The sequence below is a fragment of the Salvelinus alpinus genome, chromosome 36, assembly GCF_045679555.1.
Source record: "Salvelinus alpinus chromosome 36, SLU_Salpinus.1, whole genome shotgun sequence".
Lineage (NCBI taxonomy): Eukaryota > Metazoa > Chordata > Actinopteri > Salmoniformes > Salmonidae > Salvelinus > Salvelinus alpinus.
The window spans coordinates 16,085,059-16,103,614 of NC_092121.1; the positions used below are offsets into that span (position 1 = coordinate 16,085,059).

The 18,556-nt window shown below is 43.9% G+C and overlaps 1 protein-coding gene across 1 annotated transcript in view; it reads left to right on the top strand.

Moving 5' to 3' along the window:
* The window catches only part of LOC139565510 (growth factor receptor-bound protein 2-like), a 49,998-nt gene that overhangs the window by 16,797 nt on the left and 14,645 nt on the right, over positions 1-18,556 (top strand). The window contains exon 3 of the mRNA XM_071385910.1: positions 17,775-17,872. Coding sequence (XP_071242011.1) covers positions 17,775-17,872 — 98 coding nt within the window. The remainder of the gene's footprint in view (positions 1-17,774; positions 17,873-18,556) is intronic.

The following is an 18,556-nucleotide window of genomic DNA, read 5'->3' on the forward strand; positions in this document are numbered from 1 at the left end:
TCACTATCCACTAGCTTTTACTCTCAAAGGGGGAGCTCTGAAGCTTTTAGCCAGTTACTTCTTCTAAGCCTCCGATTAATCTCCCCTATCACTTATTAGCTCTCTGCGCAGCTATCGATCCCATCTCCCATTAGATTTACCACAGAGGAGAGAAGAGCCGTGCCTGCTGTGCCCTCTTATGCTGATCATTCCCCTCACTCCAGTTCTGACCAGAGCCTGATTAATACATCAGGAATCCTCTGAGCAGACAAGTTGACTCAAACCAGATCAGATCCAGTAATTGTATTTTCTATTTTTTATTCCCAGAACCCTACAGTTAAATTATCGTGCTGTTTTTAAGTCCGCGGGAGTGGAAAATGGTTAAATCCCTGCCGTGGTGCTCAGTGTGAAGTTTTTGGTTCAGCTGAGGGCCTCTACTTCGCCATTCTCCCAGCCAGGAACCTTCCAAGTTCCCTTGCCGTGTTAAGGGACCAGCCACGTTGTGTGTTTCAGTAGCTGTAAGTGTAGCTAGTGAGAGTCATGGGGTTTCTCTAATTAAGTGTGGCGTCCCATGAGAGTGGGGCTTAAATAAGCCTATGTCTCCCCCTCCCCTATGTTGTCAGAACAGCGCTAATGTGACCCTATTAGGTAGCAGGGGAACTTTTCTAGAAGTTGTCTTGGAACACATTCTATGACACGAGCCATGGCAGCCCCCCCTTAGTAATGTGGAGTTTTAACGCTGCACCTGGCTGACTTGCAGAAGTGTATCATGGCTGTGAGTCATGTTTAGGAGACAGAAGTTAAGAGGGGGAAGTGATTGAACAGTGAACATGGTGTCCCTTAGCAACACAGTGGAAGGCTTTCTGTCCATGACACCACCTGCACCCTGTTGTCACTGCCCTCAGAAGGACAGAATCCACAGTGTCTGCTGGCTCTGCGCTCGCCAGAGCAGTAAATGCTATCTGCCCAGTGTCAGCTTGTGGCACTCATGGGGAGATTGGGATCAGAGCAGGCCATTGCTTTAATCAGTCATCACTGGGCCTGATGGCTGCATGAGTGTGTGAGTCACTGATAAATATCTAACCAGATAATGTCACAGGTTCCCTGTGTGTGCCTCGGTTTATGGGCGAGGGCATTGAGGCAGGCAGACACCTGTGGGTTGGATGGAGCCCCAGGGTCCTCTGCATTGCAGGGTGGACACAAACTGAGTCACTCTCCCTCAACCTCCCACTCTCTCGCTCTCATATATTATCTCATGTCATCCTTTCACCCGTACCCCTCCTCTCCACTGTGCTGTAGTTGAGAGATGAGATTAGTCTGTCCCCTACCCCAGTAGCGGCTGGCCCTGAGCTCATCACCATGAGCGCCTGGAGGCCACCAGACCCAGGCTGCTGCTGCCAGCCTACGTCTCAGCTGGGCTCAGGAGGAGAGCGACATGGAGAGAGTGAGTTTGCTAGTGAGAGTGGGGAGGGAGGCGGCTCCAGCGTGCACTCTAATACGGTAATCCATTGTGGGCAGCATGTGAAGCTCGTTAAAGCGCCCTTCTAAAGCAGGGATTAGGGTGGCCCAATGCTCCTTGATCACAGCTACTGGACATAAACACCCTGTTAGACATCTCTCTTTCACTCACACACACACACACACACCATCTGACACACCGCCTCCTCCATGCTGCAGATAAACCACATCTAATGGTTCTTTATGTATGTACGATAAAGGATGATTCTAGCCAACATAAAGACTTGTAGAATCTTTTTATTCTGTTGTCTGTTTTATTTTTTTCACACACACACACGAAGTTCTCCTCTCTGTTCCCTCTGGTTATATTGTTTACATGGGAACAAACTGTACATGGAATATAGGCTACTGCTAAATTGGACTTTATACACGCCGTGTGGGGCTGGCTGCTGCCATAAAATAGAGATGCCCTCATTTTCTATTTACCCGGAGGACTTTTCTTGAGCTGATCACAAGGAGTGTGATTCCTCTGAACTGGTCCATCATGCCTCTCCTCCTGAGAGGAGCAGGGCTTCGCAGCGTAGCAGTGCGTCAAAGCCGTAATTAGGACTCCTCTGCCGCCCCTGTCTCCTCCCTGTTAATGCAAATCACCCTTCCTGCTCTCATGTGAAGAGAGGGGTGAGTATCAACCTGCAGTATCAATCTCTTTTGGTTTGCTGCTTATTTTTGGTCCTTCCCATCCCTGGCTGTCCCCATTCCCCAGAAAACCTCCTCAGGGGATGGGGATTGGGCAGGGGGTGTGAACAGACTGCTGCTCTCCTCACTGACTGGCTTCACTGTGGCACATTCTACTGAAGCCCTTTCTCCTTACACAGAAGTAGTGTAGAGTTAAGGCTGAATCTCCAGTACTAAGCTAATCTCAGTGTTTTAGAATTTGTCAAGCGCGACCAGTAATGGGGTTGTCTGAATTGTTCGCTAACCCTCCACTGCTGATGATGGAAGCCAAAATGCCTCTTGCTTATCTGTTTCAGAGAGTGTGTTGCACAATCTTTAGATTATCGTGTAGAGTAGACAGACCCGACTGCCATTGTAATAATGGGTAGTCCATTCCACCACTGAGCAGTTGGTAAAGCTGGCATTGACCAGAGCTGAGCCCTAATTCCATACTCCATACAACAGCTGGCCTTCAATACAGATGGCTGTACACAGTGCCAGATTTTGTCCTTTTTAATTCTAGACATGACGAAATTCTAATCCAACAGACAAGAATTGAAATGTGGATTACCCTCATCTCTGCTCTCTACATATACGTCACTAGAAGTCCTGCTTGAGACCCTTTCATATTTTCATATATGAAGTGGTACTTAAAAAGCCCTAGTGATTTCATAATGTCATGTATTTGTCCAGTCACCTCAGTTGAGTTTGAGCTGACTAGGGGAATGCAGCTGTGGGGTGGCGTGGCGGCTCCCCATGTGGTAATGGCCCTTAGCATTGTATTAATTACAAGTGTTTGAGTGCTTCATTAGCGGCAGGGTAAGCTTCTCTTTCTGGTGCATTTCAGCACTCCTCCTCAGAGCGAGTGTCTGCTCCCTTGCTGTGGGGAAGGAGGGTCAGTGTGCTCTTGACCTTCCCCAGTCTGTTGGACTCAAAGCACAGCCGCCAACGTGTCAACATACCAGGCCTTCCAATGGGTGCATTCCATGTACGCCAAACTATTTGCTTTGTCACGTTACTTTCACAGATTTTGAATACAGTTACTGTCTCTCGTGCGCTCATACACTACACACAGGCAGCATTGTCAGATGATGAACAGAGGCCTTGTTCGCGGATTTATCCGTCATGATCCTAATTGATACGATTCAATTGTCCGTGCGCGTTGAGGACGGGGTAAACTGATAAAGATAACCCTCGTTTTTCTGTTACGGTCTCTCAAAAAGCTGAACAATGGTTGAATGTGAGTAGACAAGTTAATGAACCAGCCGTTGCTTCATCAGTGGATGGATGAACATTTGGGTTTTTATCTCTGTTGTTTTAATTGTAAATGCATGACAGAAGTCCATTATCAGAAACAACAGGCCTGGGAGGCCCATAGTTTGAAGAATCTTTATCTACTGGCCTCACTTAATTTCACACTCCAGCATAATCCGCAGTCTTGATTCATAGAAATGGTCTCTGGATTGCGTCCACAGTACAGACGCGTGGCTATCTGTCACCTCCCCTCCTCCTCTCATGCTAGGCTACACCAGGTAACCAGCTGGGTCTGTAAGCTATGCTAACGTCAGAAACCCGCTCCACATGTTTATGTCAGCTACTCTCTCATCTGCATTGGGTTGTCATTGAAGTCTGCTTTGGGGATGGTAGTCAGTCAGACCAAGGGGTGCATAGAGTTCATCATTATGCGTCTCAGGCTTGGCCACCAGGGTTTTAGCGGGGGTCTGAGAAGCGCTGTGTGTGTGGGGGAGCCGGTCTGCTCAGTGGCAGCTGTGGAGGAGATTATCCCCTGGACTTTAGCATCGCTAATAGAAACTCTTGAATCAATTGTGCCTCAGTCAGATAAAAAAAACAAAAAAAATCTCTTTAGAGGGAGGGAATGCAGAGTGCCCACAGAATTTCATTAACATAATACAGGCCTGCCATGGAACACATGAAGACAGAGCAATGCACAGTCACAGTTCTGGTGTTGCCTTCTCTGAAAGAAACTGCCTACAAAGCAAATGTTTTAATCTTTTTCACATCAGCTGCAGCTCTTTCAGCATATTTTTTTTTGTCATCAGACCGTTTGCACTAGACCTAGAGTTGAATTTGATGTGAGAGAATTGTTCTTCATAGCCATTGTCAGTTAAGAGATACAGTAACAAAACTGGTTAAGCAGACTAAGCCAAGCGAGGTAAACAAGCCAACTAGGTTTACGGCTTTACCGTTTAAAGGAACTGCCTTGTGGTTTCATGTTATCATGGAACTACTTATGGAAGATTGAATGTTTTCAGCCTTTAAAAGCAACTCGGTCATAATCTGAGTAAACAGTCCTCTTCAAGCCCCAGGGAGAAGTGTAATCTCTTTACGCAGGCTGAGCAAACCTCTGTAACTGGTAGCTAACAACATAATGTGATAGAGAGTTTGCAAATTGGTTGCCACTACAAAACTTTTCTTCTTGGTCTCAAGTCAACCTTTAAACACACCTTCCCCAGGATGTTGGTAGAATACTGATATCACAGGGTTTTCATTGTGAATGGGAAAATATTGGTACAATAACTTATTTTGGTTTTGCTTTGTTCTGGTGAATGTACAGAGTTTGCATATTGTCTTTATTTGGTTAATTATTCATGGGAACCTGAATTAAATTACATTTAATGACTGTACCTTGAGCTGACATTTATTCTGGGCCTTTCCCCAGGAATATTCCAGCAAGGAAGCAGCCCTGTTTAGTTTATTTATTTTCTTTAACCTTTTATTTAATCAGGTAAATCATTGAACACATTCTGTTTTACGATAATGACCTGACCAAGGGAGGGCAGTAACCGTGCAGCAATGCAGACACATGACAACATGCAGACATTCCACGCAAAAACAGAAGTAAAAAAATACATCTTTATAACACATCAGTAAAACACAGGGGACACAACTAGTAGCCACTTACTCGAAAAGCAGTCCCAGGGGTGGATAACCAGCTAATTTAACCTGTTAACTTCTTTGGGATAGGTGGGGAGGTAGCGTCCCACCTCGACAACAGCCAGTGAAATTGCAGAGCGCCAAATTCAAAAACAGAAATACTCATAATAAAAATTCCTAAAACATACAAGTGTTATACATCGGCTTAAAGATAAACTTCTTGTTAATCCAACCACAGTGTCAGATTTAAAAAATACTTTACGGCGAAAGCATACCATGCGATTATCTGAGGACAGCGCCCAGCAGACAAATCATTACAAACAGTAACCAGCCAAGTAGAGGAGTAACAAAAGTCTGAAATAGCGATAAAATTAATCACTTACCTTTGATCTTCATATGGTTGCACTCACAAGACTCCCAGTTACCCAATAAATGTTTGTTTTGTTCGATAAAGTCCCTCTTTATATCCAAAAATCTCAGTTTTTGTTAGCGCGTTTTGTTCAGTAATCCACTGTCTCAAACAACATCCGGTGAAATTGCAGAGCGTGAAACTCAACAAAACAGAAATTCTCATAATAATCATACATAAAAGATACAAGTGTTATACATCAGCTTAAAGATAAACTTCTTGTTAATCCAACCGCTGTGCCAGATTTCAAAAAGGCTTTACGGCGAAAGCAAACCATGCGATTCTCTGAGAACAGCGCCCAGCAGACAAATCATTACAAACAGTAACCAGCCAAGCAGAGGAGTAACAAAAGTCTGAAATAGCGATAAAATTAATCACTTACCTTTGATCTTCATATGGTTGCACTCACAAGACTCCCAGTTACCCAATAAATGTTTGTTTTGTTCGATAAAGTCCCTCTTTATATCCAAAAATCTCAGTTTTTGTTAGCGCGTTTTGTTCAGTAATCCACTGTCTCAAACAACATCCGGTGAAATTGCAGAGCGTGAAACTCAACAAAACAGAAATTCTCATAATAATCATACATAAAAGATACAAGTGTTATACATCAGCTTAAAGATAAACTTCTTGTTAATCCAACCGCTGTGCCAGATTTCAAAAAGGCTTTACGGCGAAAGCAAACCATGCGATTCTCTGAGAACAGCGCCCAGCAGACAAATCATTACAAACAGTAACCAGCCAAGCAGAGGAGTAACAAAAGTCAGAAATAGCTAAATAATTTATCACTTACCTTTGATGATCTTCGTATGATTGCACTCACAAGACTCCATGTTACACAATAAATGTTTGTTTTGTTCGATAAAGTCCCTGTTTATGTCCAAAAACCTCAGTTTTGTTGGTGCGTTTTGTTCAGTAATCCATTGGCACAAAGCGCGGTCACAGCAGGCAGACGAAAAATCAAAGAAGTACCATAGAAGTTCGTAGAAACATGTCAAACAATGTTTATAATCAATCCTCATTTTGTTTTTGTCATAAATAATCGATCATATTTCAACCGGACAATAGCTTCATCAATAGAAAAGGAAAAACAAGAAGGGCGTGCTCTCGGGATCGCGCAGGACACATCTCTGGAAATTTCCACTGGCCTCTCATTGAAAGTGGTGTTTCTCCCTCATTTTTCAGAGTGAAAGCCTGAAACAATGCCTAAAGACTGGCCACATGTTGTGGAAGCCATAGGGATCGTGAACTGCGTCATACGTCTTTGTATGGTGGATAGACTTTCAATGGAAAAACAGCCATTTCAAAATAATAGCACTTCCTAGATGGATTTTCCTTCCATATCAGTTCTGTTGTACTCACAGACATTATTTTAACGGTTTTGGAAACTTTAGAGTGTTTTCTATCCAAATCTACCAATTATATGCATATCCTAGCTTCTAGGCCTGAGTAGCAGGCAGTTTACTTTGGGCACATCAGTCATCCAAACTTCCGAATACTGCCCCCTGTCCCCAAAAAGTTAATGAAACTGGGAATGGAGATTAATTGGTTGAGTTTTAAGTCCTGCTGGACTTTATTCCAGTCAGTAGCAGCAGAGTGTTAATGTTTTGGAGCCAGAGTTGGAGCAGGATGTTGGAACAGACAGGGAGATGTAGGCTGTAGGAGGACATGGAGAGGAATTTAAAGAGGTAGAGGGGGGCTTTGCTAGTAAGGGTTTTGTAAATTATGGTGAACCTATGAATTTGTTGTCTGCTTGTGAGGGATGGTTGTCCAAACTGCTCATAGAGGGAACAGTGGTGGGTGCGGTAGGGGGCTCCAGTGGAAAATCTGATGACTGAACGGTACAGAGTATTTAGTTTTGAGAGCAGGTTTTGGAGGCTTTGCGGTAGAGTGTCACCATAGTCCAACAGAGGGAGGACACAGGACATTGGCGGGGCGGGTAAAGCAGGATTTGTTGCGGTAGAGAAAGCCCAGTCTGGATTAGATTTTGCGGTTAATGATATGGGTGCTGAAGTTGAGTTATTCATCAAGCCAGGTGCCCAGGTATTTGTAATGTGTTACTTGTTCAATGGAGGTGTTGTTGACAATGAGGGTGTGTTCGGCTGGAGACTGAGTTGTTTTTTTTGCTTGACAAGGTCATGTACTTGGTTTTGGTTGGGTTGAGAAGTAGTTTGAGGTCTGTTTAGAATGCAAGGTTGAGAAGCAGGTATTTTCTCTGTGCTTTCTCTGTTCTCAGGTGAAGTTTAGAATGCAAGCTTCACCTGAGAACAGAGAAGCGCAGAAAAAATATCTGCTTCTCAACCTGTGGCGCCTGAATTTATCACTATTTTTTACATGTTTATGAGACCCCTGCGATCTGTTCTGTCCTCTGATATCTCTACTTGAGACCTCATACTCACTCGGATGCGGCAGTTAGGTGCTGATGGAGTGTCAGGGTTGTACAGAGGTGGGGCTGTGTTTTGTTGGCCTCTACAAACCACCTCTCACTTAGAGCAGTTGCGGTGACCGTATTACTGCCACACCGGCGGTCACGAGTCATGAAGGCAGTCAAATTCCACGTGACCGTTTAGACACGGTAATTAGGCTTCTCCAAGCTCTGATGCTACTGATGGTCATTAGTAGCCTACCAAACTTGCTAACTGCCTCTGCCTAGTACTCAGCACTCTGACATTAATGCAAATGTAATCGAATATCTAATCAAACACTTAATGAGAGCCCATTAGCTTATGGTGCGCAACATTTCTATAGGCTATGCAATTGCGTGAGAAAACATAGTGATGGCCTCTTAAAAAGAGGGATATCCCATCAGCTTTCTATAGGCTAGGCCTAATATATTTATTTCTCAACTTTCATTATATTAAGCACATTGCTTGTCTTTACAACAGGAGTATAGCTTACTAGGCTGGCATGAAAATGAACCACAGGAAAGTGCATAGATTACATGTATATTTTTCCCATGTCCCTGTTTTGAGACAAGTGCATGATAATGGTCCATTCTAAATCAAAACAAATCTCATATTATTTAGTATATGTAAAGACTAGATTAAATCAAGAATAGTTTGATGGTTGACAATATTAGCCTATCACTTGTGAATTATAAACTATCACTTGTGAATGATGCCCAGTGTAAGGCAAGAAACAATGCCTTTTTTTGCAACTTTTTCAAATCATAGTCTCACACCTCATGTAGCCTAGCCCATAGGCCTATATATGTTTTGATAAGGTTTGTATCACTAAAGTGGTAAAATTACTTCTTAAAATTAAGCACATTAATGTGCTTTACAAGGGGTGTAGAGTCTAACTGGCATACATACTGTACGCAGTGCGTGAGTTTCAAGTTTGGGGAAGATCATTTTCACCATAACTGCACCGTTTATAATAAAAGCATACATACATAATCACATTTACTGTCACTTTAGATCATGTTTTTTTCCTGCTAATGGAACATTCACGCTTATAGCCTACTTCCGTGTGTGCATTGCTGCGCTTATAATGAATAAATAGTTTATCAACATTTTAAGCGAAATGTTCTGATCTGTTGCGTCGGCCACATTGCGTAAAAAAAGTTTTTTTTAATGCTAGTGGTTGTATTAATTTGGGATCTATCGCATTCCACAACTGTCCCAGATTGTGTTTGGAATATTTATTTCTTGCACAGAATAGAGTAGGTCAACTTTTGTATTATGGGGGATAGTAGATTGACATAGGCTAGTGCTTTCGCTGTTCCTTAGGCCTACTCATCTTATTGGCTGACAAAAAGTAAATGTGGACAGTTCTTCCAATATCTTCAATTTTCACCTTGGGGCCTCCCGAGTGGAGCAGTGGTCTAAGGCACTGCATCACAGTGTTGCTGTGCCACTAGAGATTTTGGGTTTGAGTCCAGGCTCTGTCGCAGCCGGCCGCGACCGGGAGACCCATGGGGGGGCGCACAATTGGCACAGCGCCGTCCGGGTTAGGGGAGGGTTTGACCAGCAGGGATGTCCTTGTCCCATCGCGCACTAGCAACTTCTGTGGCGGGCTGGGCGCAGTGCACGGTCACCAGGTGTACGGTGTTTCCTCCGACACATTGGTGTGGCTGGCTTCCGGATTAAGTAGGCATTGTGTCAAGAAGCAGTGCGGCTTTGCTGGGTTGTGTTTCGGAGGACACACGGCTCTCGACCTTCGCCTCTCCCGAGTCCGTACGGGAGTTGCAGCGATGAGACAAGACTGTAACTACCAATTGGATACCACGGAATTGGGGAGAAAAAGGGGTAAAAAAGATATATACACTGCTCAAAAAAATAAAGGGAACACTAAAATAACACATCCTAGATCTGAATGAATGAAATATTCTTATTAAATACTTTTTTCTTTACATAGTTGAATGTGCTGACAACAAAATCACACAAAAATTATCAATGGAAATCAAATTTATCAACCCATGGAGGTCTGGATTTGGAGTCACACTCAAAATTAAAGTGGAAAACCACACTACAGGCTGATCCAACTTTGATGTAATGTCCTTAAAACAAGTCAAAATGAGGCTCAGTAGTGTGTGTGGCCTCCACGTGCCTGTATGACCTCCCTACAACGCCTGGGCATGCTCCTGATGAGGTGGCGGATGGTCTCCTGAGGGATCTCCTCCCAGACCTGTACTAAAGCATCCGCCAACTCCTGGACAGTCTGTGGTGTGGCGTTGGTGGATGGAGCGAGACATGATGTCCCAGATGTGCTCAATTGGATTCAGGTCTGGGGAACGGGCGGTCCATAGCATCAATGCCTTCCTCTTGCAGGAACTGCTCCTTGCACAAAGGCGGAGGTAGCGGTCCTGCTGCTGGGTTGTTGCCCTCCTACGGCCTCCTCCACGTCTCCTGATGTACTGGCCTGTCTCCTGGTAACGCCTCCATGCTCTGGACACTACACTGACAGACACAGCAAACCTTCTTGCCACAGCTCGCATTGATGTGCCATCCTGGATGAGCTGCACTACCTGAGCCACTTGTGTGGGTTGTAGACTCCGTCTCATGCTACCACTAGAGTGAAAGCACCGCCAGCATTCAAAAGTGACCAAAACATCGGCCAGGAAGCATAGGAACTGAGAAGTGGTCTGTGGTCACCATCTGCAGAACCACTCCTTTATTGGGGGTGTCTTGCTAATTGCCTATAATTTCCACCTGTTGTCTATTCCATTTGCACAACAGCATGTGAAATTTATTGTCAATCAGTGTTGCTTCCTAAGTGGACAGTTTGATTTCACAGAAGTGTGATTGACTTGGAGTTACATTGTGTTGTTTAAGTGTTCCCTTTATTTTTTTTGAGCAGTGTATATATATGCACCTCGGATAAGGACGTGCGCAATTGCGTCCCCAGTGTTGTCTGTCTTCACTTGTAGCCTGTGAGAAAGACCCAATCATGTGATGGAGAGCCATGTGAGTGAGAGGTGCTTTTCAGCACTCAGGGAGAAGGGCACAACGCAGCACTCCGGGACAAGGGCACAACAGCAGCAAAAGGCATGGTGCATTACGGCCACACAAAGGGGATGCTGTTGTGAAATTTGAGGCATTATCAAGTGCTTGTCAAATTGTGAATGAGAGACTGATAAAGTGTGTACAGGCTGCACAAAAAAACGAAGCAGAGCTCATGCCTTTCTAGCTACTTTTTTCAAATCATCGTTAGTCGCATCATGCAGCCTTTCAATATATAAAACATCTAAATATATAGCCCAACATTTTAGAACAACTAAAGTTAAATTAATAACTCTAAATTAAGCATATAGGAGGACCTATTTCTTTGTTAACCTCTCAACACAGAATATGTGCGCACTCCCTCAAATCGTTTGGAGAAAATATCCTTACTATTTTATTCAGCTTTTTTTCAATTGTATTCTTCATACTATAAAATAATGCCACGGAATTCTAAGCAAATCTTGTCTGCTAAATGAACTATTGTAGCCCACAGCCATTTGGCATAGCCAGATCAGGACATAACAAAAGGACAACTGAGTATGCTATTCTGTTCTTCTGAAATATATTTTCTTCATATCATGTTTCTTTAGACCTGTCTAAAAAAATTATGGATTTATTGTGAAGGTGTAGGCTATATTACATGTATTTATTAGACTTTTTAAAATGTAGATGTTCCAAAGGCCTGCATCAGTGGCTTGTAGGCTATGTGTGGAAGCCAGGAGATGCTAAATGTGTTTATGTTAATTAACGGTCAATTACCGTGAGACGGACAGTTATTTGCTTGACAATCACCGGCTGACACAATTCCGTGACCGCCACAGCCCTACTCTCACTTTTTACTTGACTCTTGTAACCACTTCTAGCTCACCATGCAGGGTAAAATGGCCCTTGTAGCTCTTTCACACCATCACCCACACACATCATGAGCTTCAGTCACTCACACCATTAGATCACACTTTTACCAGGACCCCTAAGGCACTGGTAGTCCACAGATTTAAAATGATGCTGTGCGTGAATCAGCAGTGAGTGTTTAGATATGTGTTAACAGGCCTTGCATTTCCCGGCGGCATCGACCGCCATGTATGGCCATAATTCCCCTAAAATAATCCATGCCTTACAGCCAAAGTGCTGAATATAATTCTAATTCCCTTCTCCTGGCTGCCAATCACCGTGCTCCGAAGCACCTCTCACTCACATAGCTCTCTCAGATATCTTAATTCTTATTATTCAATGTCCGACACACGATCTGGTCCTTCTCTCAGGTGTCATAGCTCCGAAGTAGGCTGCAATGAATTACATTTTATTTTCCTGTCAAATCGCAAGTTGGCAACCCATCCCTTATGGGATTAATTGACACATAAACAAATATTACAATTATTCACTGTGATAATTCTTCTTCCGGTGTTCTTTGCAGTGCACAACGCATAAAGAGTGAAACAAATTAAGATAAAAAAACAATACATAATAGTAAATAAGGTTATCCAAACAATAATTATATCCCGAGAGCTGTAAAAAATATACATACATATACAAGTGAAAACCGACACATCGTAGTTGCAACGACACGCGTCCTTATGGAATTCCGAGGCACATATTGAAGATGTTAGAACTGTCCACATTTACTTTTCGTCAGCCAACAAGATGAGTAACAAACAGCAAAATCACTAGCCTATGTCAATCTACTATCCCCCATAGTACAAAAATGTACCTATTCTACTGGTCAGCTTGTCATTCTGTGTGTGAGATAAATATTCCAAACAGACTCTGGGACAGTTGTTACAACAGATCCCAAATTAATACAACCTCTGTACATCAAACTTCAAAAAGCAATGAGGCTGATGCAACAGATCAAAACGTTTAGCTTAAAATGTTGATCAACTATTAGGCTATTTCTTCACATTATAAGCGCAGCAATGCGCACACGGCAGTAGGATATAAGTGCAAATGTTCCAAAATGCAATTAGCGGGAAAACACTGTTCTCAAAAGTGCACCGCAAATGCGAGCGGTTGAATATGACAGAGATGAAAATATCCTTCAGAAATGTAGACTGAAGACGCAACAACAAGCATGGGTTGTTAATATGACTAGGATTGTGAATTTGGCTGCTGGATAACAAAATAAAGTTGAACCTGAGAGAAATACTGGTTTCAATGGCATATGAGGAAGTGTTTATAAAAGAATCCCCTTAACATTCCAATGGTCGGAACATGGTAAGACATGCCTCATAAAATTACGAAACGTCCAGGTTTCCAACATTTACAATTATGGTTAAATAGTTTCAAAATGTTCACTGCCTCCGCTCAGATTGCAAGGTTGGTGATGTTTCAGTGGGCAACAGGCACTGGCCTTTCTCTCCTTTGTGAACGAACAGTGCCTCAAGTACACTACAGGACCTGTACACTGTGGACACCTGCTCGTTGAACATCTCATTCCAAAATCATGGTCATTAATATGGAGTTGGTCCCCCCTTTGCTGCTATAACAGCCTCCACTCTTCTGGGAAGGCTTTACACTAGATGTTGGAACATCGCGCATGGTGATCTTAGGCTTGTGTGTGGCTGCTCGGCCATGGAAACCCATTTCATGAAGCTCCCGACGAACAGTTGCTTCCAGAGGCAGTTCGGAACTCGGTAGTGAGTGTTAAAAACCAAGGACAGACAATTTTTTACGCCCTTCCGCACTTGGTGGTCCCATTCTGTGAGCTTGTGTGGCCTACCACTTTTCGGCTGAGCCGTTGTTGCTCCAAGACGTTTCCATGCCACAATAACAGCACTTAAAGTTGACCGGGGCAGCTCTAGCAGGGCAGAATTTTAACAAACTGACTTGTTGGAAAGGTGGCATCCTATGATGGTGCTACATTGAAAGTCACTGAGGTCTTCAGTAAAGCCAATATCTGTCTATGGAGAAAGCATGGCTGTGTGCTCGATTTTATACACCGCTCAGCAACCGGTCTGGCTATAATAGCCAAATCCACAAATTTGAAGGGGTGTCACATACTTTTGTATTTATATAAATATAAACTCAGCAAAAAAATAAATGTCCCTTTTTCAGGACCCTGTCTTTCAAAGATAATTCATAAAAATCTAAATAACTTCACAGATCTTCATTGTAAAGGGTTTAAACAGTGTTTCCCATGCTTGTTCAATGAACCATAAACAATTAATGAACATGCACCTGTGGAACGGTCATTAAGACAAACTAACAGCTTACAGACGGTAGGCAATAAAGGTCACAGTTATGAAAACTTAGGACACTAAAGTGGCCTTTCTACTGACTCTGAATAACACCAAAAGAAAGACGCCCGGGGTCCCTGCTCATCTGCGTGAACGTGCTTTCGGCATGCTGCAAGGAGGCATGACGACTGCAGATGTGGCCAGGGCAATAAATTGCAATGTCCGTACTGTGAGACACCTAAGACAGCGCTACAGGGAGACAGGACAGACAGCTGATTGTCCTCGCAGTGGCAGACCACGTGTAACACCACCTGCACAGGATCGGTACATCCGAACATCACACCTGCGGGACAGGTACAGGATGGCAACAACAACTGCCCGAGTTACACCAGGAACGCACAATCCCTCCATCAGTGCTCAGACTGTCCGCAATAGGCTGAGAGAGGCTGGACTGAGGGCTTGTAGGCCTGTTTTAATGCAGGTCCTCACCAGACATCACCAGCAACAACATCGCCTATGGGCACAAACATCGCCTTCACTGATGAGTCGCGGTTTTGTCCCACCAGAGGTGATGGTCGGCTTCGCGTTTATCGTCGAAGGAATGAGTGTTACACCGAGGCCTGTACATTATATTTGTCAAACATGACTGGTGTTTAGCCGTGTGTGTGTTTAAAAGTCTCATTTAAAGTTTGGTTACATTTCATTTTCAGGCGCCTCATGTCAGCTTTGGTCTGGACATGACAGGCTTTAGCCAATACACAGTCTATCGCCTACACTTTGACATGTAGGCTAATGTTTTATTTACATTTACATACACTTATGCTTTTCTTAAGAGAATAGTTGTTTTTTGGTTTTCAAATCAATTTAATTGACTATTTTGGTTAATTGCCTTGGTGCCCTGGTAGATTGGGCAAATGGCCTTACCCCTAAAATCACGAAAATCCAAGCCTTTTGTAATATCTGCAAGAGAACATGAGGGAGTGTCTGTGAGCTGTTATGTTTGAGGTAGATAAGTCGTGAACTGTGTAGGTGATGAGACTAAGGTGGAGTGTAGTGTTTGTAATAAGATGTAGAGAAAGTGAGATCACCTGGAGTTCAGAGTTCCAGACCGCATGTCTGCCACGTCTACACATTTGCAATCAGTCACGCCCAGAGGCTGCCTGCCTGCATTGCCCCACCAATTGTAAGACCACATACACACTGCCACAGGCATACTCTTCCATCACTGTGCCCGTCTCCCCCCTGTGCTCCTCACAACCTATTCACATTCACTCACATTATCATAGTGCCACAGGCATGGACTCCTCCCTCCTTCCCCCCTCTGTAATTTTGTCTCTTGTGCCGTAGTGGCTGTGGTTCCACAGTGACAGCTGGTGTGCTGCAGGCTAGCTGGAGCAGAGAGGTCAGAGAGCACTGAGGCCAGTGAACAGCTGGGGGGGAAATTGCCAGACCCCCATCATCGGGGCTTTGAGAAGTAGGAGGGTGTGGTGGAAAGAGTGGATAGCCCTAATGTCAATCTCAACACTGACACTGTACTGCTGACACTGATGGCCTGGGATGCCTTCACGTAGTCTTACATGATTCCTGTTAAAGTTGTCTCCTGCTTGCCTCTTTCCACTAAGCCATAGTGTTTTTTACCACCAGGGGGACTGGTTGCTTGCGTGGGCTTCAGATCAACACTACACACCGAAGAAAAACTTGACTCTTACAGGATGGGGCGGGATTAAAAGACACTGAAAGTTGAAGTGTCTGTAGTGTCTGTAGTGTCTGGTCAGATAGGGCTATGACGGTTAGATGTTGTGACATGAGTAGGTCCTTCCTCTCTACCATAGCTGCAGCTTTTCTTTTGTGAACAATGTAAAATGATACCTGATAGACAACATGTCTAGCTGCATTTACATTGTTGTGTATGCATTATGGAGATGTTTCCCAACCGCTGTGTAATGCATAGATCAATATTCTGTGGTCAGAAGCCCTCTGTACTGCTGCACAACTCACTGTTCAACACAGCCTGCCAACTAAACTGTGCTGTACCAGTCTGCCTTCCCTTCTAGGGGAACTACACGCCTACTGTGTAAATTACTGTCTGTGTGAGAAAAGGGAGAAATCAATCTCACCCGGAGCAACCCTCTTATCTGATAGTTGGAAGATCATTTTATAGCTCTGGATCAGAGCCTGTATTGTGTTTGATGGGGGCTTAAGAAGCCTTCTTGTTGCTGGATGTGGTTGAGGTGCTGAGTGCCTGAAGGTTGTAGTCTATCTGTAGCCCCTCTTCTCACAGGTCCTCCAGGCCAATTCACACACTCTGATGTGGTCTGTGTGACCAAGTTATGTGAACCCGCAGACACTAAACACTAAACCACTATCTGCGAAGGATTCAGGTGCTTTAGTTGAGTTACTCAGTTTATCGTCACTGCCTCACCTGTCAGCCATCTATGTAAATCAAAAAGAGTTTGATTCTGCACGCAATGCAACCGCCCCTTGGGTATTTCAGGTTAGGTTTAAAGATAGATGCAATATGCAGAAATCGCTCCAGCTTTTCCTGGTTGATAAAATTCTGATAGTTTGCCTAATTTCAGTTTTTGTGACAAAACAAGCAAGTATAGTGTAGATAGTCATTGTACCATCTAAACTGCTGTGAAATATCTTTTCCATAACCAAAAATATTTTTTTGTCAGCTGTTTGAAGTTGGTGTACAAAACCGAACGTAAAAGATGCAAAAAATGAAACTTAAGCATGGGAAGCATAGAAATAGCGCATATAGAACAGATTTACTGCTTCTTAGACTTGCTTTCAATGCGAATTACAGATCTATAACACACATTTCAATGTGAATTTGGTCAGGTCGCCCAAAAAGCCTTGCAGGCTTTAAGAACCCTCTGGTGTGACAGTGGTGGCACACCCACTCTGCCTCACTTTCCTTTCTATCTCTGGCTCTCTCTCTCCCAGTGCTCTGTGCACAGGAAGGATGTTGCACACTCTATTTCCTCAACACTTTTTTTGCAGACAAAAAGATGTAGGCCTAGTTCCTCCCTTGATCACACATTGTCAAGTATGGTTTAAAGGTGTTTCAACACCTAGCAGAGACCATGAAGTGTGTCCCAACACTGAAGCCTGTGGTCAGCATATCACATTGAAATACCTGTGTATTCTAAACTATATCTAGTATGACTCCTATTTCTTCTGAAATGGAAAGGCTGTACTGAAGCCAGAAGGTCTGATATTTGTGTGTTCAGTCAGGACAGATGGAGGTTGGAATATCTTTGTTTTGAGTGGGACGTGTCAATATATTACTGTGAGTCAGAACCCTGGTGAGAATTGATGACGACAGTTTCTTTCATCTGACTATGAGTGTTCAAGCCAGAGGCTTTACATGACTAACTGCACCAGTGTACAGGTGCATGTCTTTCAACAACAACAGCCACACACACAAACTTAGACACACTCATGCACCAGTGCCCCCAAACCTGCAAACCACGTACGTCTCTCAGACAAGAGTGCTCCCACAGCTGGCCTGGTGTCATGGAGGCTTGCTTGCTTGGTAAATGAGTGTACTCACAACAGACAAACGTGTCTGTCTGTCGTTTATGGCTGTGCCATATTAGTGGATACAAAACCGTTTCAGCTCCCCTTCACAGTGACCAGAGAAGTACTCTGTTTACTAGATGTGATATATTGTTAACCTCTCTCTCTTCCCTTCTCTAGGTATTAAATGAAGAGTGTGACCAGAACTGGTACAAAGCAGAATTGAGCGGGAAAGACGGCTTCATCCCCAAGAACTACATAGAGATGAAAGCACATTCGTAAGTATGAACCACCTGACCCAGACTCCTATTATGACTCAGGAGGACTCACCTCTCCAGCTTATTGTTGCTGACTCGGGGTATAGGCAAACAGGACTCATCATGACTGCCAGGTCACGCTGGGCCACAGCTTCAATGTATCACATTGATTTGGCACTATGAAACAACTGTCTGAATTGAAAAAGAACAGTCCCGTCAACTCCTAGTACTGTGCTGAAATAGCCAGTACCACCGCAGTGGAATCTTCTCCCTGTGTGTTCATTGAAGCACTGAGGTTTCTTAGAGGATATTACCTCTGGAGCACACAGTGCCAGATTAACGCTCTCTGTATTAGTGTGCTCAGGGCCTCTTATACTTAATTTAATATTGACCCTTATTTCATCGCCACTGGGATTTTATCAGGTGGGATTTTGGAGTATGGAGGGGGCTGGGTCTGGCTGTCTCTGTCCCAAGGAGCTATGCCTTGCCTAGGCTTTGTCTGTCTGTGTACAGTGAATGCAGATATATAGTGCAGGTATAAGCTGTTAGCAACTGCTCCAGGGCCAATTTATTGATGATTAATGCCCGGACTTGGATAGTGAGAAATGGCTGATCCATAGTCTGTGTTAATGAGCAGAGAGAAAGCGGAGGTCAGGTCAGCTGGTGTGGGCAGAGTGTGAGTTGTGAGTAACAGGTGTGGCTGTG